General features: G+C 40.0%; 1 protein-coding gene across 1 annotated transcript in view; it reads right to left on the bottom strand.

The window, feature by feature from the left end:
* Positions 1-26,115, bottom strand: part of LOC126469858 (ATP-dependent DNA helicase Q5-like) — a 305,319-nt gene that overhangs the window by 68,619 nt on the left and 210,585 nt on the right. The window contains exon 10 of the mRNA XM_050097166.1: positions 4,592-4,796. Coding sequence (XP_049953123.1) covers positions 4,592-4,796 — 205 coding nt within the window. The remainder of the gene's footprint in view (positions 1-4,591; positions 4,797-26,115) is intronic.

The raw sequence follows: 26,115 nt of genomic DNA, 5'->3' as shown, positions 1-26,115 counted from the left end.
GTTTTTTCCTATTGTGAATCTGATCTTTTTGTCTGTTGTGTTTATGCCTGCATATAGCCTGTCAGTATTTGTTGATGCTGCATCTATAAGGTGTAATATCATCCATGTATCTGACCCTGGTGTACTGTTTCTATTTGCAATAATGTTTTTAAAAGCAAGCAGTTCCATTTGGTTTGTGAAAATATTTCTTAATACACCTGAAATTGGAGAGCCCATTGGTATATTATCTTCCTTTTAGTAGGTTCTGTACTGAACAAAAGGTAGTTTTGTTCTGTTATTAGTTTTAGTAACATGACTGTTTCATTAATGCATTCATCTGGAAGTTGGCTGTTAGCTTCCAGGTTTTGTTGTATTTTGAAGTTTTCAGATAGAAATTTCTAACATAAATCCTGGAAGTGTAGCTTGTATATAATAGGTAGTACTGGAATGTTTTATTTGTTTGTTTTTGGCTTGCACCGGAGGGTATGTACAATGGGATTGTTTTGTCCTAATTTTTTTCCTTTATCATCTAGTTTGTGGTCTGTATGTTCCAAGGTATTTTTTACCTTCGTCCAGAACCTGTTTGTTGGGTCAAAATTCAGTTTGTTAATATCATTTTGTGAAAAGAGTTCTCGCGTTTTGTCAATGTGTTGTTTTTTGTCCATAAGGACAATTGCATTGTCTTTTCTGCTTTTGGAATAACAATATTTTTGTTTTGGAGTTTGAGTTTTCTGAGGGCTGTAGGTTCTGTGTTCATATTGTTTTTGTCATTCCCAAGTCTGTTATAATTTTGAGGATATCATTATTTTTTTTATTAGTTCTCTAGTTAGCCCAATATTCACATTGTTGTCCTTATTACCTTATTGTGCTGTAACAGCTTTCGATTCTACAGTAAGCTTTTCTGTATAAGTTTAATCCATTTTTGTGTTAAATTTATACATTAGTCTTTTCATAATATTTCACTTCCTTTACTGTTAAGTTATGGGTCTGTGGGATCTGTCAGTCTGGAGTAAAATTGCTGATCATGCATTGGCTGTTTGTATTTTGTGTTTCTGTATGGTGTTTGTTGTATCATAGACTGTGATATCTCTCGTAATACTCCAAAGGCCAAAAACTTTCAATCTGAGTGAAAGCAGTGCAACCATCAAGAAGTGAGATAAAATTCAACTGTAAGTAACCTTGCATTTTATAATCAGGTTTACATGGGAACTGTTTTAAATAAAATCAGATATAATGTAACATTCCAGAACAGCTTCTGATGATCCCTGTTAACCCTTTCCAATACAGTTTTTCTACTCACTGCATTCTCCCTAACTCTTATTTATTTTAGGTGGATAATGATATGAGGGATTATGGGTTATTGTGCTGCCATTTTTGGTGGTGGTGGTGGTGGTGGTGGTGGTGGTGGTTAGTGTGTAACGTCCCATCGACAACGAGGTCATTAGAGACGGAGCGCAAGCTCGGGTTAGGGAAGGAGTGGGAAGGAAATCGGCCGTGCCCTTTCAAAGGAACCATCCCGGCATTTGCCTGAAACGATTTAGGGAAATCACGGAAAACCTAAATCAGGATGGCCAGAGACGGGATTGAACCGTCGTCCTCCCAAACGCGAGTCCAGTGTGCTAACCACTGCGCCACCTCGCTCGGTGCTGCCATTTAAAAAAAAAAAAAAGTAAAATGCAATATGAGGTCACTTGACAACTTTATTTTCTTTTATGCTAGTTTTTGAAAGCACATACGGTATTTTTGTTTTGGTTGTTTATAATTTTTTTTGCATGGTACTTCTTCAAACATCCCCCCAGGTGAATTCCAGGCTTCCTCTTGTATGTTTGCAGTAGAAAACTGTTTCTCTTCTTCCTCCTTTCTTCTTGCATATGCTGCAAACCATGCAACCCTTTGTTGTTCTTTTCTTTCATTTTGCATTATAAAATGTAACCTTGCATTCAGTCTTTTCTCAGTGTCAGTGATGACAGACTTCTACTCTTCTTTGAGTCTGTATTTCTAACCTGGCTGACTAGCTGTCTGATTAGATTCTTTTATAGCAAAGATTAGCTTGCAGCTGTTCTTCACATTCATTTCTGTCCATTGTGTATAGAATATAACTGTTCACTGCAGTAACTTCAGTCAGCCAGAAGAATAATTTTTTTCCAAATTTTGTATGATCATCTTGTAAAACCACAGCAACCACAGTACTGATAAGCTCTGTTCAACTCAATTCACTCCTCCCATAAACTTAGTGTATTCTTAAATAACAGTGGGTTTCAGGAACTACACAGCTTGTTCCTCCCTATAAACAATGATCAATTGGGTTTGAGGACTAAAGAATGTGCACAGCATTGTCACTAACCTCTTGTCATGGAATGAACAATACGCAATTTTCATCTCATTTTGATAGTCACATAACTCATTTTCAGCAAATTTCATCTTCCAGAATGAGATTTTCACCCTGCAGCGGAGTGTGCGGTGATATGAAACTTCCTGGCAGATTAAAACTGTGTGCCGGACCGAGACTCGAACTCGGGATCTTTGCCTTTCGCGGGCAAGTGCTCTACCAACTGAGCTACCCAAGCACGACTCACGCCCCGTCCTCACAGCTTTACTTCCGCCAGTACTTCGCCTCCTACCTTCCAAACTTTACATTAGCTCTCCTGTGAACCTTACAGAACTAGCACTCCTGAAAGAAAGGATATTGCGGAGACATGGCTTAGCCACAGCCTGGGGGATGTTTCCAGAATGAGATTTTCACTCTGCAGCGGAGTGTGCACTGATATGAAACTTCCTGGCAGATTAAAACTGTGTGCCGGACTGAGACTCGAACTCGGGATCTTTGCCTTTCGCGGGCAAGTGCTCTACCAACTGATCCCAAGTTCGAGTCTCAGTCCAGCACACAGTTTTAATCTGCTAGGAAGTTTCATATCAGTGCACACTCTGCAGCAGAGTGAAAATCTCATTCTGCAAACATCCCCCAGGCTGTGGCTAAACCATGTCTCTGCAATATCCTTTCTTTCAGGAGTGTTAGTTCTGCAAGGTTCACAGGAGAGCTTCTGTAAAGTTTGGAAGGTAGGAGGCGAGGTACTGGCGGAAGTAAAGCAGTGAGGACGGGGCACGGATCGTGCTTGGGTAGCTCAGTTGGTAGAGCACTTGCCCGCGAAAGGCAAAGATCCCGAGTTCGAATCTCGGTCCGGCACACAGTTTTAATCTGCCAGAAAGTTTCAAGTTTCATCTTCTTGAAATTACATGAAAAATCCTGCCGAGAAAGCATAACTGTACCTATTAGATGAAATTTTATTTTGTGCAATTCCCCCCCAAGTTAAGGGCTTGTGTAGAATCTGTCAGTAAAGATGTGATAGCCTGAACAATCTTCCAAAGCTAGCAACTGCTGCGCCAAGTGGACCACTATTTGGGATGCACAAGGTAAACCAGGATGAATTAGTGTAGTTGTCTTTCCATAATATGGAATGTGAGAAAAAACACAACCATTTTCTGAATCACACAGACAGAAAACTCGTAAACCCCATTCTCTAGGTGTCTTTGGATTGTAGCTCTTGAATTCTTCCTGTGAATGCTTCTGTGCTCTCTTCTGTAACCACATTCTGCAAGTCACCCAATGTGGCGCTGAATGAAATAAGACTTGCACTTGGCAACTGAACCCGAATGGGACATCCCGGCCAACAATGCCATATGATCATTTCACTTTTTCTTTTTGGTACATAAAGTTCTTTGCATTTACTGCTGATGTACTCACTAATGTTCTTCACCTTGCTCCCTCTCATATGTTGACACCCTTGAATTGTGACAGGTGGAACTATATGCAGCATCCAAAATATTTGAAAAATGGAAATGAGAAAAAAACATCTTTCAAAAACAGAGTTCATTCTAGCCAGTTTTCTGCAAAATAATCAACTTATTCTGTCTTCAAACCCTAGGCCATGTTCAATATTACACCAACAAAAGCCTTCAATTCTTGTAATGAAACATCCCTCCACGAGTGCCACACTGAGTATTTTGTAAGTGGAGTGACTTTCTGTATTTTTTCTTTAGCATACATTTTTCTAGCATTCACAGTTCCACTAATAAAGTTGTCAGTGAAGAATGGACAAAAATTTTCAGGTTCAAATTCTGGCCCAACATCACAAGGAATGGTGAAACTTGGTTGTGTGATAGAAAAAGGAAACTTCGTGGGCTCACTGTCACCATTGCGATAAACTTTCCAGGTATTTGCTACAGGTCCTCTCTCTTGTCCACTTTCCATTCAATCAGTGGATTCCAGTTCCCTACAACCTACGTCACAGCACACGGAAGTTTCCTCCCTGTCACTTTCCTCACTAAATTCTCCTTCATCCGAGAAGTCTTTGAGAAAAGACATGGCCGTATCATCACTTGCACATTTTCTACCAACCATCATCCTACTAGAAACATGTGAATGCGACATGCTTTGAGTTGTTAGATCTTCGTATTAAGCTCTGCCATGAACCTAGCGAATCCCAACAATAGTTTGGCAGTGGAGCAGAAAGGGTTAACAAAGACAAAACACATCTGGGTGATTAAATACATTCAGTTACAGCATGCAAAATGCTTTTTTACTGACCAAAAACAAATTGTGTTTCAGACTTACCGATATTGTGAGGCCAGAAACCTTTGAAGACGTGTAATCCGAGGCTCGAACTCTCACACGTTCTGGTTTTACCTCATCGTCAGTAGAAGATGATTTTGAAGGCTTCCTCAGAGATAATTGCTCTTTAATAAATTTCAGTTCATCATTCTTTCTTTTACTAGTATTATCATCACTGTCATCATCATTTCGATAGTCATCCAGGTATCTAAATGGCAGAACAGATGTACAGCAATAAGTCTCTCCGATGCACTAAGATAGACGAGATCACGTTATTTGCAAAAAGAAAACTGACAATCTTATTAGCGCCAATAAAAAATTCCAGACAGGTTTTTAGAAACAACTTATAGAACCAAGTGCAAGAAGGGAAGGAAAATAAACAAACGAAATAACAACAATATTCTTATATCCATGGAAACAATAGAATCTAAGAAACTGAGTAAATAAGGTCATTGATACAATACACACAATATTATTCATCTATTGTGATGACTAAAAATCTGTGACTGAAACCCTGATATCCTGGGCACTGTGTTATTACCACATTACGCATGGAGTAGCTCCTAATTGTTGAGTTTGGAAGAAATATGGTAAGAGAAACAGCACTGCTATTAAAATTTCAATTCATCCTGGAGGTTTGGTGAAAAGATGTAACTAGTTAAGGTGACTTCATGGGTAAGTAGGAGATCCCAATTCAAATAATCTGTACTGTATACTGAAATAATGTGATTAGAGCATACATGTTGCCTTTATCAACACGACTAGCAAACACAGCAATGCTTCGCTGTTGCTAAATAGGTTGTTGTTGTTGTTGTTGTTGTTGTTGTCATGGTCCTCAGTCCTGAGACTGGTTTGATACAGCTCTCCATGCTACTCTATCCTGTGCAAGTTTCTTCATCTCCCAGTACCTACTGCAACCTACATCCTTCTGAATCTGTTTAGTGTAGTCATCTCTTGGTCTCCCTCTACGATTTTTACCCTCCACGCTGCCCTACAACACTAAATTGGTGATCCCTTGATGCCTCAGAACATGCCCTACCAACCGATCCCTTCTTCTAGTCAAGTTGTGCCACAAACTCCTCTTCTCCCCAATCCTATTCAATACCTCCTCATTAGTTATGTGATCTACCCATCTAATCTTCAGAATTCTTCTGTAGCACCACATTTCGAAAGCTTCTATTCTCTTCTTGTCCAAACTGGTTATCGTCCATGTTTCACTTCCATTCGTGGCTACACTCCATACAAATACTTTCAGAAACGGCTTCCTGACACTTAAATCTATACTCGATGTTAACAAATTTCTCTTCTTCAGAAATGATTTCCTTGCCATTGCCAGTCTACATTTTATATCCTCTCTGCTACGACCATCATCAGTTATTTTGCTCCCCAAATAGCAAAACTCCTTTACTACTTCCCAATCTACTTCCCTCAGCATCATCTCAGTTAACTTGACTACATTCCATTATCCTCGTTTTGCTTTTGTTGATGTTCATCTTATATCCTCCTTTCAAGACACTGTCCACTCCGTTCAACTGCTCTTCCAAGTCTTTGTTGTCTCTGACAGGATTACAATGTCATCGGCGAACCTCAAAGTTTTTATTTCTTCTCCATGGATTTTAATACCTACTCCAAATTTTTATTTGTTTTCTTTACCGCTTGTTCAGTATACAGACTGAATAACATCGGAGAGAGGCTGCAACCGTGTCTCACTCCCTTCCCTACCACTGCTTCTCTTTTATGTCTCTCGACTCTTACAATTGCCATCTGGTTTCTGTACAGAGAGAGTATTACAATAAACAACATTGTCAAAAGCTTTCTCTAAGTCAACAAATGCTAGAAACATAGGTTTGCCTTTTGCCTTTTCTTAATCTAGCTTCTAAGATAAGCCGTAGGGTCAGTATCGCCTCACGTGTTCCAACATTTCTATGGAATCCAAACTGATCTTCCCCAAGGTGGGCTTCTACCAGTTTTTCCATTCGTCTGTAAAGAATTCGCGTTAGTATTTTGCAGCTGTCACTTATTAAACTGAAAGTTTGGTAATTTTCACATCTGTCAACATCTGCTTTCTTTGGGATTGGAATTATTTTGTTCTTCTTGAAGTCTGACGCTATTTCGCCTGTCTCATATATCTTGCTCACCAGATGGTAGAGTTTTGTCAGGACTAGCTCTCCCAATGCTGTCAGTAGTTCTAATGGAATGTTGTCTACTCCCGGGGCCTTGTTTCGACTTAGGTCTTTCAGTGTTCTGTCAAACTCTTCACGCAGTATCATATCTCCCATTTCATCTTCATCCACATCCTCTTCCATTTCCATAATATTGCCATCAAGTACATCGTCGTCGTATAGACCCTCTACATACTCCTTCCACTTTTCTGCTTTCCCTTCTTTGCTTAGAAACTGGGTTTCCATCTGAGCTCTTGATATTCATACAAGTGGTTCCCTTTCCTCCAAAGGTCTCTTTAATTTTCCTGTAGGCAGTATCTATATTACCCCTAGTGAGATAAGCCTCTACATCCTTACATTTGTCCTCTAGCCATCCCTGCTTAACCATTTTGCACTTCCTGTCGAACGCATTTGTGAGACGTTTGTATTCCTTTTTGCCTGCTTTATTTACTGCATTTTTATATTTTCTCCTTTCATCAATTAAATTCAATATTTCTTCTGTCACCCAAGGATTTCTACTAGCCCTTGTCTTTTTACCTACTTGAACCTCTGCTGCCTTCACTACTTCATCCCTCAAAGCTATCCATTCTTCTTCTACTCTATTTCTGTCCCCCATTCTTGTCAATTTTTCCCTTATGCTCTCCCCGAAACACTGTACAACCTCTGGTTTAGTCAGTTTATCCAGGTCCCATCTCCTTAAATTCCCACCTTTTTGCAGTTTATTCAGTTTTAATCTACAGTTCATAACCAATAGATTGTGGTCAGAGTCCACATCCGCCCCTGGAAATGTCTTAGAACTTAAAACCTGGTTCCTAAATCTCTGTCTTACCATTATATAATCTATCTGAAACCTGTCAGTATCTCCAGCTTTCTTCCATGTATACAACCTTCTTTTATGATTCTTGAACCAAGTGTTAGCTATGATTAAGTTATGCTCTGTGCAAAATTCTACCAGGTGGCTTCCTCTCTCATTTCTTAGCCCCAATCCATAGTCACCTACTATGTTTCCTTCTCTTCCTTTTCCTACTATCGAATTCCAGTCACCCATGACTATCAAATTTTCATCTCCCTACACTATCTGAATAATTTCTTTTATCTTGTCATACATTTCTTCAATTTCTTCGTCATCTGCAGAGCTAGTTGGCATATAAACTTGTACTACTGTAGTAGGCATGGGCTTTGTGTCTATCTTGGCCACAATAATGCGTTCACTATGCTGTTTGTAGTAGCTTACCCGCACTCCTATTTTTTTATTCATTATTAAACCTACTACAGCATTACCCCTATTTGATTTTGTATCTATAACCCTGTATTCACCTGACCAAAAGTCTTGTTCCTCCTGGCACCGAACTTCACTAATTCCCACTATATCTAACTTTAACCTATCCATTTCCCTTTTTAAATTTTCTAACCTACCTGCCCGATTAAGGGATCTGACATTCCACGCGTCGATCCGTAGACACGTTTTCTTTCTCCTGATAACGACGTCCTCCTGAGCAGTCCTCGCCCAGAGATCCAAATGGGGGACTATTTTACCTCCGGAATATTTTACCCAAGATGACGCCATCACCATTTAACCATACAGTAAAGCTGCATGCCATCAGGAAAAATTACGGCCGTAGTTTCCCCTTGTTTTCAGCCGTTCGCAATACCAGCACAGCAAGGCCATTTTGGTTAGTGTTACAAGGCTAGATCAGTCAATAATCCAGACTGTTGCCCCTCTTCAGGAACCACACATTTGTCTGGCCTCTCAACAGATACCACTCCATTGTGGTTGCACCTACGGTACGGCTATCTGTATCACTGAGGCTCGCAAGCCTCCCCACCCAGAGCAAGGTCTATGGTTCATTGGGGGGGGGGGGAGGGGGGCTAAATAGGTATGGTATATTCATCTTCCTCCACACTCTGTCAATCTCTCTCTCCCCCCCCCCCCCCCCCTCTATGTCAATCTCCTCCTCTCCCTTTTTCTGTCCCTCACCTCTTCCCACCTTTCTCTCCTCTCTCCTCTTTTCCACTCCCTATGTCCACCCCCCCCCCCCCTAACCCCACCCCCCTCTCTCTAACTATGAGCCTTGTTTATTGGTGTTTCAAAGGAAACCTTGATTAAAAATTGAGGTCGCTTAAAATTAATGGGTAAATTGGTCGAGATCATTGGCGCTGCTGGATCTGAGGATGGTAGCTTCAATGACACTATTTTGCATTGTTTAATCTGTGAATGGATAGGATTAGAATGTTTCAGACGACTGATTTCATAATAGTATTCTAATCATAAGCTGATAAGCCATAAATAAAACTTTCTTGTTTTCTGTTAAAATCAACTACAAGGAATAAAACAAAACAGCACATTCTTGTGCACATTTAAAAAAAATTATATATAAGGAGAAAGAATTTATATAGGAGAAATAATATGTCTCATGGTTTAAGTCTCCTGATATCATCACACTGTTAGAGAGAAAACTAAACACATTTTCACAAGACTTTTTTTCCTCACAGTCAGTTTTAATACAAAACCTCTACAGCATTGTTTAACAGAAATATGTAGCTTATACCTAAAGGTTTATTGGAGTGTTGTGCCAAAATTTGAAGTAAATTGATCAAGAACTTTTTTAGATTTTTGGTGATATTGTCAAACTACGACTTTTATAGTAGTATAGAATAGATACATGAGTCACTCCATCACATACATTTGTAGAATACCTGAAACAGACAATAATTGTGCCTCTGCCAACGAAACATAATGTAGAAGACATAAAAATATAGACCACTTCGCTGCTGTCGTCATTCTCAGAAACAATGCAATCAATTATGAAAAATATACTAAGGAATTCTATCACCAAATAAATAGCCCAATAAAACAACAGTTTGGAAATTTATATGGCTGACAAGTGTTTGATTTGACATCCGGTACTGAACAGCCGAGGTCCCACAACCATCTCTGAAAAGATGGACATAGGCATCATATCTAACAGATAGGGTATAGGAGTACATATAACACAGTCGTCAAATAAGGATAAACTTTCAGTGAAACACTTTTCAGAACCGCAATACATTCATATAGGAATTCTTCAGGGTAGTATATTCGAACCAGCACTGTTCCTTATATACGTCAATGACCTGTCCAATAGTCGCAGTCATAGGGAGGGAAAAAAAAAAGCTCTCTTTCCTCAGGAAAGCAATATTGTAATCACTCAGAAAGCAAGAAAACTTCCAAAGAAAGCAAAAGAAACCATCAAGGAAGTCCACAATTGGTCAATATACAATAAATTAAAATTGCATGTATAGAAAACAAATGACCTGAATTTCAGTTTGAAGAGGGAAAATGACACTCTTAAATTAAACGTCGATCAGATTGTGCGAAAAACACAATGTTTTTAGGAAAAAATGTTGATTTTCAATTGAAGTGATGTGAACATACAGAACTAGCAGACACAATGTCATTATACAGGTCATTACAGTCTCCTATCATCAGTGTGTAACAGCTGGTGCCTTTTAGTTACATGCTTTTCGTATGTACACTCAGTTCTTAGTTATGGATTATTTATTTATTTATTTTCTTTTTTTTCTTCTTTCGTTTCACCCTCTTTGGGGTACGCTGGATCAATCATTTCTTTGTGCGTTGTTCTTTTCTTAGGGCCCAGTATTTCTTCATTCTTTCTGATCTTCTTCTCCTCTCTTCTTCCGAGATGAAGGATTTGGACTTTTGTGTGGATTTGTCTTGGAACCTTATGTTTTCATCTTTAGTAATTAACTTAGCAGTTCGATCAATAAGTGAATTTTCTGAAATATTTAATTCCACTAGGTCTTTCTCAGTTTCTTTAAACCAGTTGGGCTTTGTTTTTCAGTTATGGAAGAAGTCAAAGATTTGTTTAGTTAATCTGTTGGAATTCATTCTGCGAAGATGACAATAAAAATTTATTCTCCTTTTTCGCATAGAATCTGAAAGTTTTTCAATTTCCTTGTAGAGAGTTTCATTTTTGATGTATATAATCTTATTGTCTTGAAATGTTTGCCCAATGATTTTTCTTAAAATTTTTCTTTCCTTTACCTCAAGTTTCTCCATTTGGCCTTTGAAATTCATGTTAAGTGTTTCTGCTGCATACAGTGCTTCTGGCTTAATCACTGTCTTGTAATGTGTAATTTTGGACCCCCTTGAATGGGATTTTTTGTTGTATGTATTTTTTGTTAGTTGGAAGGCCAATTCAAGTTTATTTTTTCTGGATTCCATTGCTTTGCTTTCCCCAGCATTCCAACTAATCCATTCTCCAAGATATTTGAATTCTTTTACTATTTCAATCATCTGTTCGTGAACTTTGAGGTATTTACACGAGTGCTTGATGTTTGTCAATATCTTAGTTTTTTCAAAGGAGATGTGAAGACCAATTTTAGCTGCTTGTTTCTTTAGTTCAAGGATTTGCACCCATGCTTCTTCCATTGTTTCAGCAAACAGGGCCATATCATCCGCAAAAGCAATGCAATTTAAGGTTCTTCTTTTTGCAACCCAGCCTTATACCACTCTTAATATTTGTGTTCCATTCTCTGACTACTTTCTCAAGCGCACAATTGAACAGCAATGGTGAGAGCCCATTGCCCTGTCGCACTCCCATTTTTATTTCAAAGGGTTCCGATAGCTCGCCCATAAATTTAACTTTCGAAAATGTATTTGTAAGGGTCGCTTTTATAATATTAGTCGTTTTCTTATCCAAACCCATTTCTTCCAGGACCGATAACAGAGATTCTCTATCAATCGAATCATATGCTTTTTTGAAATCAATGAAGGAGATTACGTATGTCTTTGCCCTTGATTTTTGGTATGCCATAATGTTATTTATTTTATTTATTTATTTATTTTTATGAGGGGGGGGGGGGGGGGGGAGGATGGGAGACAGAGGCCAAATTATGAACACAGTTATCAAACTACAGAAAAGCGAAAGAATAATAACCAAAAATAGGAATCTGGCTCATTGTAAAGATCTGTATGAACTATTCGGATCTGAACTACATCACACCACTACATTTACTAATCAGTTATGCACATAAAGAACCTACATAATTACTGCACAAACAGCTCTATCGATGACCATACAACAAGATCCAGTTTGAAGTTATATTTTTAAAGGAAGAATACACAAGAAACTTGAAACAGCATTTTCTACCAGGAAATAAAATTGCACAATAAATTGCCCTAATGAGATTAAAGACATTACTGAAACAAAATTATCTGGAAAGGAAAGTAGAAAATATTCATTTAGTGATACATTCTCAACATTGAAGGATTATTTAGATAAGCAGTGTGTGAGTTTGGTGAAAATTGTGACACAAATAAATACTAATGAAATACCTTTGTCATTTAACAACACACTTTCATTCTATTGAGTGGTAGCTCATTCTGTAAGATATCTCACTTGGGCTGTTTCTTCGTCAAAGTTATGTTGGGGAGACAATTACTTTAGATTAGTGGCTTCTCTAAAGGCTCCTTGAATTCTGTGTGAAGTGCATTTATCTTTAATATGAAATTGATGCTGATGTACTCCAACATAACTGGCAGACACAGAGTTTCAGCAATTTAACAGACATGTTGGGTACTTATTTCCCAGTTAATCAGTGCTGTAACAGGTCCAGCATTTCACTCATAGGTTGTATCACCAGCTCGGGTGCAACCTCAAAAATCATGTACAGCACGTACGTTTCTAGCTGGTTGCAGCATTACCAATGTGGAACAAGTGGCAGCAATCGACAGTCGGGTTCGCGGTAGTGCTAGATTATGCGCACCCATTACTCACCCAGCCATGGCTGCGGAGAGTTCTTTTCCATAGAGACACTGCATATTTTGTGGTCTTTCACTTAACTTGTAGGAAGTGATGCACCAACATCAACTGACAGGTGAATACTCATAATAGCACAAACAGAACCTAGGTACAGCCAAATGAAAATCTACAAAACATTAACTGCCAAGATTTGTTTGCTACTCTGCTTTTACTATACAATAATTCACATTCTTTCAGCCATCAAATCTTACTTTTGAATCTCACGAGTAACATGGTAACAACTGCTTTCATAAACTATATTGATTACATCCTCCCCTCACGAACCATGGACCTTGCCATTGGTGGGGAGGCTTGCGTGCCTCAGCAATACAAATGGCCGTACCGTAGGTGCAACCACAACGAAGGGGTATCTGTTGAGAGGCCAGACAAATGTGTGGTTCCTGAAGAGGGGCAGCAGCCTTTTCAGTAGTAGCAGGGGCAACAGTCTGGATGATTGACTGATCTGGCCTTGTAACACTAACCAAAATGGCCTTGCTGTGCTGGTACTGCGAACGGCTGAAAGCAAGGGGAAACTACAGCTGTAATTTTTCCCGAGGGCATGCAGCTTTACTGTATGATTAAATGGTGATGGCGTCCTCTTGGGTAAAACATTCCAGAGGTAAAATAGTCCCCCATTTGGATCTCTGGGCAAGGACTACTCAGGAGGAGGTCGTTATCAGGAGAAAGAAAACGTGTTCCATGGATCAAAGTGTAGAATGTCTGATCCCTTAATCGGGCGGGTAGGTTAGAAAATTTAAAAAGGGAAATGGATAGGTTAAAGTTAGATATAGTGGGAATTAGTGAAGTTCGGTGCCAGGAGGAACAAGACTTTTGGTCAGGTGAATACAGGGTTATAGATACAAAATCAAATAGGGGTAATGCTGGAGTAGGTTTAATAATGAATAAAAAATAGGAGTGCGGGTAAGCTACTACAAACAGCATAGTGAACGCATTATTGTGGCTAAGATAGACACAAAGCCCATGCCTACTACAACAGTACAAGTTTATATGCCAACTAGCTCTGCAGATGACGAAGAAATTGAAGAAATGTATGACGCGATAAAAGATAGTGAAGGGAGATGAAAATTTAATAGTCATGGGTGACTGGAATTAGATAGTAGGAAAAGGAAGAGAAAGAAACGTAGTAGGTGGATATGGATTGGGGGAAAGAAATGAAAGAGGAAGCCGCCTGGTAGAATTTTGCACAGAGCATAACTTAATCATAGCTAACACTTGGTTCAAGAATCATAAAAGAAGGTTGTATACATGGAAGAAGCCTGGAGATACTAGAAGGTATCAGATAGATTATATAATGGTAAGACAGAGATTTAGGAACCAGGTTTTAAGTTCTAAGACATTTCCAGGGGCAGATGTGGACTCTGACCACAATCTATTGGTTATGAACTGTAGATTAAAACTGAATAAACTGCAGAAAGGTGGGAATTTAAAGAGATGGGACGTGGATAAACCGACTAAACCAGAGGTTGTACAGAGTTTCAGGAAGAGCATAAGGGAAAAATTGACAAGAATGGGGGAAAGAAATACAGTAGAAGAAGAATTGATAGCTTTGAGGGATGAAGTAGTGAAGGCAGCAGAGGATCAAGTAGGTAAAAAGACGAGGGCTAGTAGAAATCCTTGGGTGACAGAAGAAATATTGAATTTAATTGATGAAAGGAGAAAATATAAAAATGCAATAAATAAAGCAGGCAAAAAGGAATACAAACGTCTCAAAAATGAGATTGACAGAAAGTGCAAAATGGCTAAGCAGGGATGGCTAGAGGACAAATGTGAGGATGTAAAGGCTTATCTCACTAGGGGTATGATATATAATGCCTACAGGAAAATTAAAGAGACCTTAGGAGAAAAGTGAACCACTAGTATGAATATAAAGAGCTCAGATGGAAACCCAGTTCTAAGCAAAGAAGGGAAAGCAGAATCGCGGAAGGAGTATAAAGAGGGTCTATACAACGACGATGCACTTGAGGGCAACATTATGGAAATGGAAGAGGATGTGGATGAAGATGAAATGGGAGATATGATACTGCGTGAAGAGTTTGACAGAGCACTGAAAGACCTAAGTCAAAACAAGGCCCCGGGAGTAGACAACATTCCATTAGAACTACTGACAGCCTTGGGAGAGCCAGTCCTGACAAAACTCTACCATCTGGTGAGCAAGATATATGAGACAGGTGAAACACCATCAGGCTTCAAGAAGAATATAATAATTCCAATCCCAAAGAAAGCAGGGGTTGACAGATGTGAAAATCACCAAACTATCAGTTTAATAAGTGACAGCTGCAAAATACTAACATGAATTCTTTACAGATGAATGGAAAAACTGGTAGAAGCAGACCTCGGGGAAGATCAGTTTGGATTCCGTAGTAATATTGCAACACGTGAGGCAATACTGACCTTACGACTCACCTTAGAAGAAAGATTAAGGAAAGGCAAATCTATGTTTCTAGCATTTGTAGACTTAGAGAAAGCTTTTGACAGTGTTGACTGGAATACTCTCTTTCAAATTCTGAAGGTACAAGGGGTAAAATGCAGGGAGCGAAAGGCTATTTACAATTTGTGCAGAAACCAGATGGCAGTTATAAGAGTCGAGGGACATGAAAGGGAAGCAGTGATTGGGAAGGGAGTGAGACAGGGTTGTAGCCATCCCCGTTGTTATTCAATCTGTATATTGAACAAGCGGTAAAGAAAACAAATAAAAATTTGGACTAGGTATTAAAATCCATGGAGAAGAAATAAAAACTTTGATGTTCGCCGATGACATTGTAATTCTGTCAGAGACAGCAAATGGCTTAGCAGAGCAGTTGAACGAAATGAATAGTGTCTTGAAAGGAGGATATAAGATGAACATCAACAAAAGCAAAACGATGATAATGGAATGTAGTCGAATTAAGTCGGGTGATGCTGAGGGAATTAGATTAGGAAATGAGACACTTAAAGTAGTAAAGGAATTTTGCTATTTGGGGAGCAAAATAACTGATGATGGTCGAAGCAGAGAGGCTATAAATGTAGACTGGCAATGGCAAGAAAAGTGTTTCTGAAGAAGAGAAATTTGTTAACATCGAGTATAGATTTAAGTTTCAGGAAGTCGTTTCTGAAAGTATTTGTTTGGAGCGTAGCCATGTATGGAAGTGAAACATGGACGATAAGTAGTTTGGACAAGAAGAGAATAGAAGCTTTCGAAATGTGGTGCTACAGAAGAATTCTGAAGATTAGACGGGTAGATCACATAACTAATGAGGAGGTATTGAATAGGATTGGGGAGAAGAGGAGTTTGTGGCACAACTTGACTAGAAGAAGGGATCGGTTGGTAGGACATGTTCTGAGGCATCAAGGGATCACCAATTTAGTATTGGAGGGCAGCGTGGAGGGTAAAAATCGTAGAGGAAGACCAAGAGATGAATACACTAAGCAGATTCAGAAGGATGTAGGTTGCAGTAGGTACTGGGAGATGAAGAAGTTTGCACGGGATAAGGTAGCATGGAGAGCTGCATCAAACCAGTCTCAGGACTGAAGACCACAACAACAACAACAACATTGATTACATCCAGGTATTGAGATTATGGCCTTTGTAGCTGATCTACTTGAAAAGTCTCAGGATGATTCTGTATGGAACTCATGTATTGTAACATGTCTCACTAAATTTTATGCATCCAAGAGACTTATTCTTAGTTACCCATAAAGAGCAGAGCTCCATCCCAGTGTACCTACCACTTCAGAAAATGCTGTCAGGTATACAGGGTGAGTCACTGACTATTGCCCCCAAGAATAACTCTGAAACTATGACAGGAGTTGAAAAGTTTGTGGGACAAAAGTTGCATGAGACAACGGGGGCCATAATATGTCGTCGTTTTTTTGTTGCTATGTGGGCTTGCATCAGAGATATGATGGTCATCTTTGTTTTTTTATGGGATGCTATAGTTTGGTACTTATTTTCTGATAGCAGCTATCGAGATGAATCCAACAATGTGTAAGGTCTTTGAAGGTTATTCAAGGTCACAAAGGTGGCATGAACATCAATTTACAGAAAGTGTTTGAAGTGATGACCATTGGTATCAATGCAGTGCTGCAATCTTCTTATCATGGATTGAGTGGTATTCCTAATCACTTTGGCACTTTTTGAAGCACGTGCTCTGACAATTCTCTCTCGTGTATCATGCAAATAGTAAATATTCGCCAAATACGGCGTATCCATCTAATGTACCATTGACATGTAAACACCGTTTGATGGTTTCACAATGCAACACTAATAGGAACAGTAAGACTAGTATCGTCGAATCAAGAGAATGTGAATGATGTGTTCCTTCGAAGAACAAGTCGATACACTTCTCATTTGTGGAGAATGGCAATGAAATTCAATAAGAGCTAGAGGCTTATACACTGAAAGATATCCTCAACGTACTTGCCCTACACATTGTACATTTAAATATGTGTATGATAAATTGAGCACAACTGGATCTTTAATGCATCGGAAACATATCCCGCAAAGGAACGTTACTAATGAGGAAACAGAAATTGGTACTCTCCACTGTGGTTCAAGATCCTTATGTCAGTTGATGTCAAATAGCAAGGGAATCTGGCATGAGCCAGAGTAGTGTTTTCGTGTTCGTGTTCTGCTTCACCAAAAATATCATCCTTACCATATCAGTCTCCACCACAAACTAACTTGCATGGATTGTATGCGTCACATTGAATTCTGCCAATGGGCTCAACTTCAGATTCAGAGGGTTGGCACATTTATTAATTTCATTTTATTTACTGACGAGACTACATTCACGAACCGTGGAAATGTTAACTTGCATAACATGCATTATTGGGCAACTGAAAATCTGTGTTGGCTGCGGCAAGTTGCACACTAAAAATGTATGGCATAGGAGTCAGGAGGACAGAATTATACACCCCTATTTCATTGAAGGAAATCTTCATGGTAGGAAGTACACCACATTCCTGGAAGAAACATAAGCTCTGTTATTGGAAGAAATACTTTTAGGAACAAGGAACAGAATGTGGTATCGACATGATGGGTGTCCGGCACATGTTTTGCTGATGGTGAGAAATGAGTTGCAGAGACAATTTCCAAATCAGTGGATTGGATGCAGAGGAGATATGTCGTGACCAGCACATTTGCCAAACTTGATGCCTCTGGATTTTTTCTGATTGGGATTCGTAAAAGACATTGTTTATAAATATGTTGCAACTACATCTGAAGATATGCGAGAGAGAATTGTCGAGCATGTGCTTCAATAAGTGCCGATGTGATAAGGAATACCACTCAATCCATGATAGGAAGATTGCAGCACTTCATTGATAACAATGATCATCACTCTGAACATCATCTGTAAACGGACATTCATACCACTTTCGTGACCTTAATTGACCTTCAAAGACCTTACTGTTACAAATCACTGGATTCGTCTCGATAGCTGCTATCAGAAAGTAAGTACCAAACTATAGTATCCCATTTAAAAAAAAAGTTGACCTTCATATCTTTGAAGTGAACCCCACGTAGCAACAAAAAACCAATGTCATATTTGGCCCCCGTTGTCCCATGCAACTTTTTTTGTCTCACAAACTTTTCACCTCCTATCATACTTTTGGAGTTATTCTTGGTGGCAATAGTTAGTGACTCACTCCGTATACAAAACATATTATCAAGTGCTGTTAACTTTTGGCATCACTCAGGGAGGATGAGGTCAGAGGTGGAAAGCATAAATAGTGTCATGAGTGTTTGTTATTAACTGTAGGGACTGCTACCAGGTGGATAACAAATGATTTTCCAGAATGAATTTTCATTCTGCAGCAGTGTGTGTACCTTTTTGAAACTTCCCAGCAGATTAAAACTGTGTGCCACATGAGGAGTCAAACCTGAGACCATGGGCTTTCATGGGCAAGTGCTGTTGTTGTTGTTGTGGTCTTCAGTCCTGAGACCAGTTTGATGCAGCTCTCCATGCTACTCTACCCTGTGCAAGCTTCTTCATCTCCCAGTACCTGCTGCAACCTGCATCCTTCTGTATCTGTTTAGTGTATTCATCTCTTGGTCTCCCTCTACGATTTTTACCCTCCATGCTGTCCTCCAATTGGTGATCCCCTGATGCCTCAGAATATGTCATACCAACTGATCCCTTCTTCTAGTCAAGTTGTGCCACAACCTTCTCTTCTCCCCAATCCTATTCAGTACCTCCTCATTAGTTATATGATCTACCCATCTAATCTTCAGCATTCTTCTGTAGCACCACATTTCGAAAGCTTCTATTCTCTTCTTGTCCAAACTAGTTATCGTCCATGTTTCACTTCCATACATGGCTACGCTTCAAACAAATACTTCCAGAAATGACTTTCTGACACTTAAATCTATACTCGATGTTAACAAATTTCTCTTCTTCAGAAACGCTTTCCTTGCCATTGCACGTCAACATTTATAGCCTCTCTGCTACGACCATCATCAGTTATTTTGCAACCCAAATAGCAAAACTCATTTACTACTTTAAGTGTCTCATTTCCTAATCTAACTCCCTCAGCATTATCCGACTTAATTCGACTACCTTCCATTATCCTCGTTTTGCTTTTGTTGATGTTCATCTTATATCCTCCTTTCAAGACACTATCCATTCCGTTCAACTGCTCTTCCAAGTCCTTTGCTGTCTCTGACAGAATTACAATGTCATCGGCGAACCTCAAAGTTTTTATTTCTTCTCCATGGACTTTAATACCCACTCCGAATTTTTCTTTTGTTTCCTTCACTGCTTGCTCAATATACAGACTGAAGAACATCGGGAATAGGCTACAACCCTGTCTCACTCCCTTCCCAATCACTGCTTCCCTTTCATGTCCCTCGACTCTTATAACTGCCATCTGGTTTCTGTACAAATTGTAAATTGCGTTTCGCTCCCTGTATTTTACCCCTTGTACCTTCAGAATTTGAAAGAGAGTATTCCTGTCAACATTGTCAAAAGCTTTCTCTAAGTCTACAAATGCTAGAAACGTAGGTTTGCCTTTCCTTAATCTAGCTTCTAAGATAAGTCGTAGGGTCAGTATTGCCTTACGTGTTCCAATATTTCTACGGAATCCAAACTGATCTTCCCCGAGGTCGGCTTCTACCAGTTTTACCATTCGTCTGTAAAGAATTCGCGTTAGTATTTTGCGTCTGTGACTTATTAAACTGATTGTTCAGTAATTTTCACACTTGTCAGCACCTGCTTTCTTTGGGATTTGAATTATTATATTCTTCTTGAAGTCTGAGGGTATTTCACCTGTCTCATACATCTTGCTCACCATATGGTAGAGTTTTGTCAGGACTGGCAAGTGCTATGCTGACTGAACTATCCAAGCATGACTCATTACCACCCTCATAGCTTCACTTCTGCCATCACCTCTCTCCTGCATTCTCAACCTCACAGAACTTCTTCTGTATACCTTGCTAGACAAGCTCCCCTGAAAGGAAGAAAGGAGAGAGCTACTGGTGGAAGTGAAGTCATGTTAACTAATGTAGTCGCGATTTCTTAAGTGTCAAATTTTTGCACCAACTGTGTCAGCCTTTAGTGTGCCTATGTTGGGCAATTTGTTGAATTCATGCATACTTGATGGGTTTTATTGCAACATGTAAAATAACTGTGGTTTTCTCTCTGTTGTTTTAAAGTATCAGAAGTAACTTAGCATAAGGCATGGACACACTGGTGAATTGTAAAAGTAGCTGTCTGAAATGTTTTACCCTAGGCAGCTATGATAGAGCCAGTGTCACTTTCCTATGCAGCTGGATAAAGGCAGTATCAGGTGTAAACTCAGCAAACTATTGCATTTATTGGGCACTTGTATGTTATTTACTTTAATTACTAAGGATTCTGATTTTCTTGTGAAATGACAAGCAGAGCAAATCTTTTGACTTCAAAATATTATGTAATTGGATGTCACTCAAAGTTCAGCTCAAATAACTGAATTTTTTCTTAGTTCTGATTACAATTTTGGACTTAAAGTGTGCAGTTCTTTCATAAAGTAAGTTTTAGTTACTGTTTACATTGTCTGTTTTAAGGGCCAAAGCCCATTGCATTTTCTTAAAATTTTGAAACTTAGTATGTTTCAGTTTATTACTAATGATACTATAGAACTGTTTGTCAAGTACCAATGTATGCAAACTGACTTGGCTGTCTGTTAAATAAATGTTATATAGGAGGGCTCAGTGGCTTACAATCAAGGATCCTTGTATCTAAGTTTAACCTCCTCCAATGTCACATAATCCCATCCCTAATATCAAACCTACCAAATGGTAGAAATAAGCATGGTTATTACTGGGCAAAAGCACACACTGGTACTGAGCAGTTATTGTTTATAGGCTGAGTAGTTACAGTCTTGCACCCTTTCTTCATATTAGTCATTATAGTTTTCCTTGTGCTTGCAGAATCCTGTTGACTATTGACACGAGAACTGTCCTGGAACTGAAGTATTTAGGGGATGACTGTTTACAGTGTGAATTAAGAATTCAAGGCAAATCTGAAGAGTGCAGAGTGGCTGCATTGTGTCGGCGGCTGCAGGGTGCCTTGGACAGGCTGGTGAACATCACATCACATCACATCACATCACATCACATCACAGGCAGTCTGGGAGGTGAGTACTGCATGTGCTGCAGGTTATTCCTTACTTGGTGTTATTCAGGAAGGAGCTGCTTTGTTGGATGGTATCTCCCCCTCTCGCACTCAGGCAATGAGGTTGCACACACTGGTAGATCAGACTGCCAATAGAGTTAAGGATATACATGCAGTTAACAAGAAGCCTAAGTTCATACCTGATATATCAGAGTTAAAGGACAAAATTCTTTTGGTGCAATGACATGTGTCCCTTCTTAAATGGCAGGATGGAGAGAAAGAGGGGAGACTCAAGAACTAGGGTGTATGGAGGAGCCTAGTAAGTGAACAGATGTATGTTATCAGTTTAGTAAGCTTCAAAACCCCATTTTTCCTGTTATCCAAAGCATCCACATTTTGTCAGTTAGTGATATCAACCACATAACAAAGGTGTTACGGTTAACTTTAAGGCTTCAAAACCAGGCCAAGGCCTTGCAGATACTGCACAAAGTGGTATGTCAAGTTATTTACCCTCTTGTCGAGGGGCATTTAAGTAAGTTAATAGTTGAAGTTTTGCAAAGTGGTGGTTCCCTCAGTGCGCTCTATGAGAGGAGTCTGTTTTGTGCTTGGGAATACGTAGACATAAGGATCTAATTAATGAATACCTTTACATGGAGCAAGTTTCTCATGAGACACTAGCTGAAATGAAGTAAAATGTCATGTGGCTAGGGCCTCCCATCGGGTAGACCGGTCGCCTAGTGCAAGAGTCTTTTGAGTTGACACCACTTCAGCAACTTGCGCATTGATGGGGATATGATGATGATGACGATGACACAACACCCAGTCCCTGAGCGGAGAACCTCCGACCAGCCGGGAATCGAACCTGGGCCCCTTAGAATGGCATTTCTAGCTGATTACATTAAACGTGTGTGAGTGGCCAGGGTTGCATTGTGGGTAGATTTGCAGAAAGCGAGGTGAGTGCTGCATCTGACGCAGGCTATTCCTTACTTGGTGTTATTCAGGAAGGAGCTGCTTTTTTGGATGGGGATGCGACCATAAGATCATTCATGTGTAATGTTTACAGGTAATCTGCATTCATTTTCCTATCTAGACAAAATGGCAACCAGTGTTAAAATTGTCGGACACAAGGACGAGAAACAGAGTGGTGGTGCGACACACACTGGTTTGAATTATAAAAGGAACTTGCTGAGTCAAGTGCAAAAGGGGACATGCGGCATGGGTTTTTCTGTGTGGGAGTGGGCAGCTTTTGGCTAGAGATTGCAAAGAACCATTAGAGTGACTTCTGAACAGTTGACTCCAGACCTTGACATAGAAGCAGCATTCCAGTAGATCCCACACAGCTGCTGTGAGGTATAGCCTGATTTATCAAAATGGTGAATTTCTTCAGAACATTTGTGCCTAACTTCGTCCAGTAAGTGGCTTCTCTGAATCAACTCCGAAGGCAAGGGAAAAGGTTTAGGTGAAATGACTCCCAGCAATCTGCATTCAGTTCCCTAAAACATGTGATCAGCAATGGCCTGGTGTTAGAAACTCCCAACTTCAATCTGCCGTTTGTGATATAAGTGTGATATAAGTGACTTATTAGTGGTTTCTTCATTCACCTCTGCCTTTCTTGTGTTGTGACCTTACCCGTGTTTACATTCCGCGCTGACCAGTTGCAGCTGTAGCGGCGCATCGAAAGCTAAGTACTAATTAATTGTTTGTGTATAGTAGTTTATTTAGGAACTTTAGTAGTCTTCAACCGGTGTTCTTGGTGTTTTCCGGTGAAATAACTTCAGAAGAAATTTTTGCGATCTGCTTTCAGTTTCGTTACTGTCATTAGACGTTTGATTTTCTTTCTGTGTTAGTATTTTGTTATATTCTCATTTGTTGTTGATTAATACTGTCAATAATAGTAGTTACTTTCCTTGTAGAGCAAGTTTGTGATTATTGTAGTCAATTTTTAACATCTTCTTATTGTAGTAGCGGAACTTAGATAAAGTTGTTTTCTTGTTTCAATAACTGTAAAATTTTACCATGAGTGAGAAGTGTGGGCTTTGCCGTAGGTTCGTGAGTAGTGGATTGCGGTGTGAGACTTGTTCGAAGTATTTTCACTGGGGGGAATGCAGTGGGGACGCCAGTGGGCATTCTGGTGAGATCCTATCCTGGAACTGCAGGTTATGTAGCAAGAGTAAGTTGATAGAGGAGCAGGAGCGTAAGATCTGTGCCCTTCAGGTGCAGTTGAAAAACTGCACAGGAGGAGCTAGATAGGATGAGGAGGGAGAAGGGGCTCGAAACAGCATATCCAGACACTCTGGGATGATGATGGCATTGAAACAGAGGATGACACGCGTAAAGCTTTTTCCAAAGCTGTTTCACAGAGGAAGACCGCACTGCAATTCCTTCTCTAAATCCTCGCACAAACGAAAAAATGGCTGACATCGAAATAAGTGTCCAAGGAATAGAAAAGCAACTGGAATCACTCAATAGAGGAAAGTCCACTCGACCTGACGGGATACCAATTCGATTCTACACAGAGTACGCGAAAGAACTTGCCCCCCTTCTAACAGCCGTGTACCGCAAGTCTCTAGAGGAACGGAGGGTTCCAAATGATTGGAAAAGAGCACAGGTAGTCCCAGTCTTCAAGAAGGGTCGTCAAGCAGTTGCGCAAAACTATAGACCTATGTCTCTGACGTGGATCTGTTGTAGAATTTTAGAACATGTCTTTTGCTCGAGTATCATGCCTACGGAATATCAGACCAGCTGTGTGGCTGGATTGAAGAGTTTTTAGCAAACAGAACACAGCATGTTGTTATCAATGGAGAGACGTCTACAGACGTTAAAGTAACCTCTGGCGTACCACAGGGGAGTGTTATGGGACCATTGCTTTTCACAATATATATAAATGACCTAGTAGATAGTGTCAGAAGTTCCATGCAGCTTTTCGCGGATGATGCTGTAGTATACAGAGAAGTTGCAGCATTAGAAAATTGTAGCGAAATGCAGGAAGATCTGCACGGATAGGCACTTGGTGCAGGGAGTGGCAACTGTCCCTTAACATAGACAAATGTAACGTATTGCGAATACATAGAAAGAAGGATCCTTTATTGTATGATTATATGATAGCGGAACAAACACTGGTAGCAGTTACTTCTGTAAAATATCTGGGAGTATGCGTGCGGAACGATTTGAAGTGGAATGATCATATAAAATTAATTGTTGGTAAGGCGGGTACCAGGTTGAGATTCATTGGGAGAGTGCTTAGAAAATGTAGTCCATCAACAAAGGAGGTGGCTTACAAAACTCTCGTTCGACCTATACTTGAGTATTGCTCATCAGTGTGGGATTCGTACCAGATCGGTTTGACGGAGGAGATAGAGAAGATCCAAAGAAGAGCGGCGCGTTTCGTCACAGGGTTATTTGGTAACCGTGATAGTGTTACGGAGATGTTTAATAAACTCAAGTGGCAGACTCTGCAAGAGAGGCGCTCTGCATCGCGGTGTAGCTTGCTTGCCAGGTTTCGAGAGGGTGCGTTTCTGGATGAGGTATCGAATATATTGCTTCCCCCTACTTATACCGCCCGAGGAGATCACGAATGTAAAATTAGAGAGATTAGAGTGCACACGGAGGCTTTCAGACAGTCGTTCTTCCCGCGAAGCATACGCGACTGGAACAGGAAAGGGAGGTAATGACAGTGGCACGTAAAATGCCCTCCGCCACACAACTTTGGGTGGCTTGCGGAGTATAAATGTAGATGTAGATGAAGGGGGTTGGGGAATGGGAGCTGGCTGTTGGCAAGAGATCTGCTAGGAGAAGGAGATTTTCAGATAGTTTTACTATTGCTGTTTGTAATAGATATGACCAACTGTCAGAGTCTAGTGGAGAGGAATCTCTAGTAGCTGTACATGTAGAAAGTGTGCAGCAGACCTGAGCAGTTACGGTGGCTAGGACAGTTGCAAAGTCTAAGAGAAAGAAGACGGTTCTGCTGTTAGGTAGTTCTCATGGTAGAGGTGTAGGCCAGCAGTTGCAGGAAGTTTTGGGGAGTGAGTACCAGGTCACCAGCATTGTGAAGCCTAATGCAGGATTGGCTCAGGTGACTTTTAACATAGGGGGGTTATGTAGGGATTTTAGACTTTTAACATAGGGGGGTTATGTAGGGATTTTACAAAAGAGGATCAGGTAGTGATTGTGGGTGGGGCTGGTAATAGTATTGATAGGGATGGGGAGTATGACATAGATGGTGACCTGGAAAAGATAGCCACTCAGACTGGAAACACGAATGTGCATTTCGTGGAACTGTTTCAGCGTCACGATCGGCCTCATCTTAATACAGCCATCAGGCGTAATAACAAGAGACTTGGGGGTGCGCTAATGACAGAAGGCATGAGTCACATTTCAGTGGTGTCGGTGGAGTCTATCAGCAGGACGGGTTTCACTAGACATGGCCTGCACCTCAACAGGTATGGAAAGGGGAGGTTGGCAAAGCTTATAGGTGACAGCATAGGTGGGGGTGGTGGGATCACTCATGGGAAAATTCCGGTAGTTGTGGGTGTTAGAGCTGTACCTTTTTTTAGATTGAAGTCAGCTGACAGGAAAGTCTCTCTAACAAAGAAACCACTTTCGACAAAGCTTAGGTATCCGATTAATGAGGGAATTAATATATTTCATCAAAACATACAAGGCATTAGAGATAAAGTTAGTGAACTGCTTATAGATGTTGACTCTGAAATTATTGGTATATCTGAACACTTCTTAAATAAGGAGATAATTCAAAGGCTTCCTTTACCAGGATACAGGTTGGCTGGCAGCTTTTCTAGGAGCTCTTTGCGGTGTGGGGGGGTAGCCATGTATGTGAAAAACGGTATCCCATTTGAGTCAATTGATGTTTCAAAGTACTGCACTGAAAAGGTGTTTGAATGTTGTGCAGGTGTGGTTAAATTTAGTGGAGCTAAACTTCTTACTGTTGTTATTTATAGATCCCCAGACTCAAA

This window comes from Schistocerca serialis, chromosome 3 (assembly GCF_023864345.2).
Source record: "Schistocerca serialis cubense isolate TAMUIC-IGC-003099 chromosome 3, iqSchSeri2.2, whole genome shotgun sequence".
NCBI lineage: Eukaryota > Metazoa > Arthropoda > Insecta > Orthoptera > Acrididae > Schistocerca > Schistocerca serialis.
The sequence above is the reverse complement of the archived record's forward strand: the minus strand, read 5'-3'. Positions and strand labels throughout refer to the sequence as shown.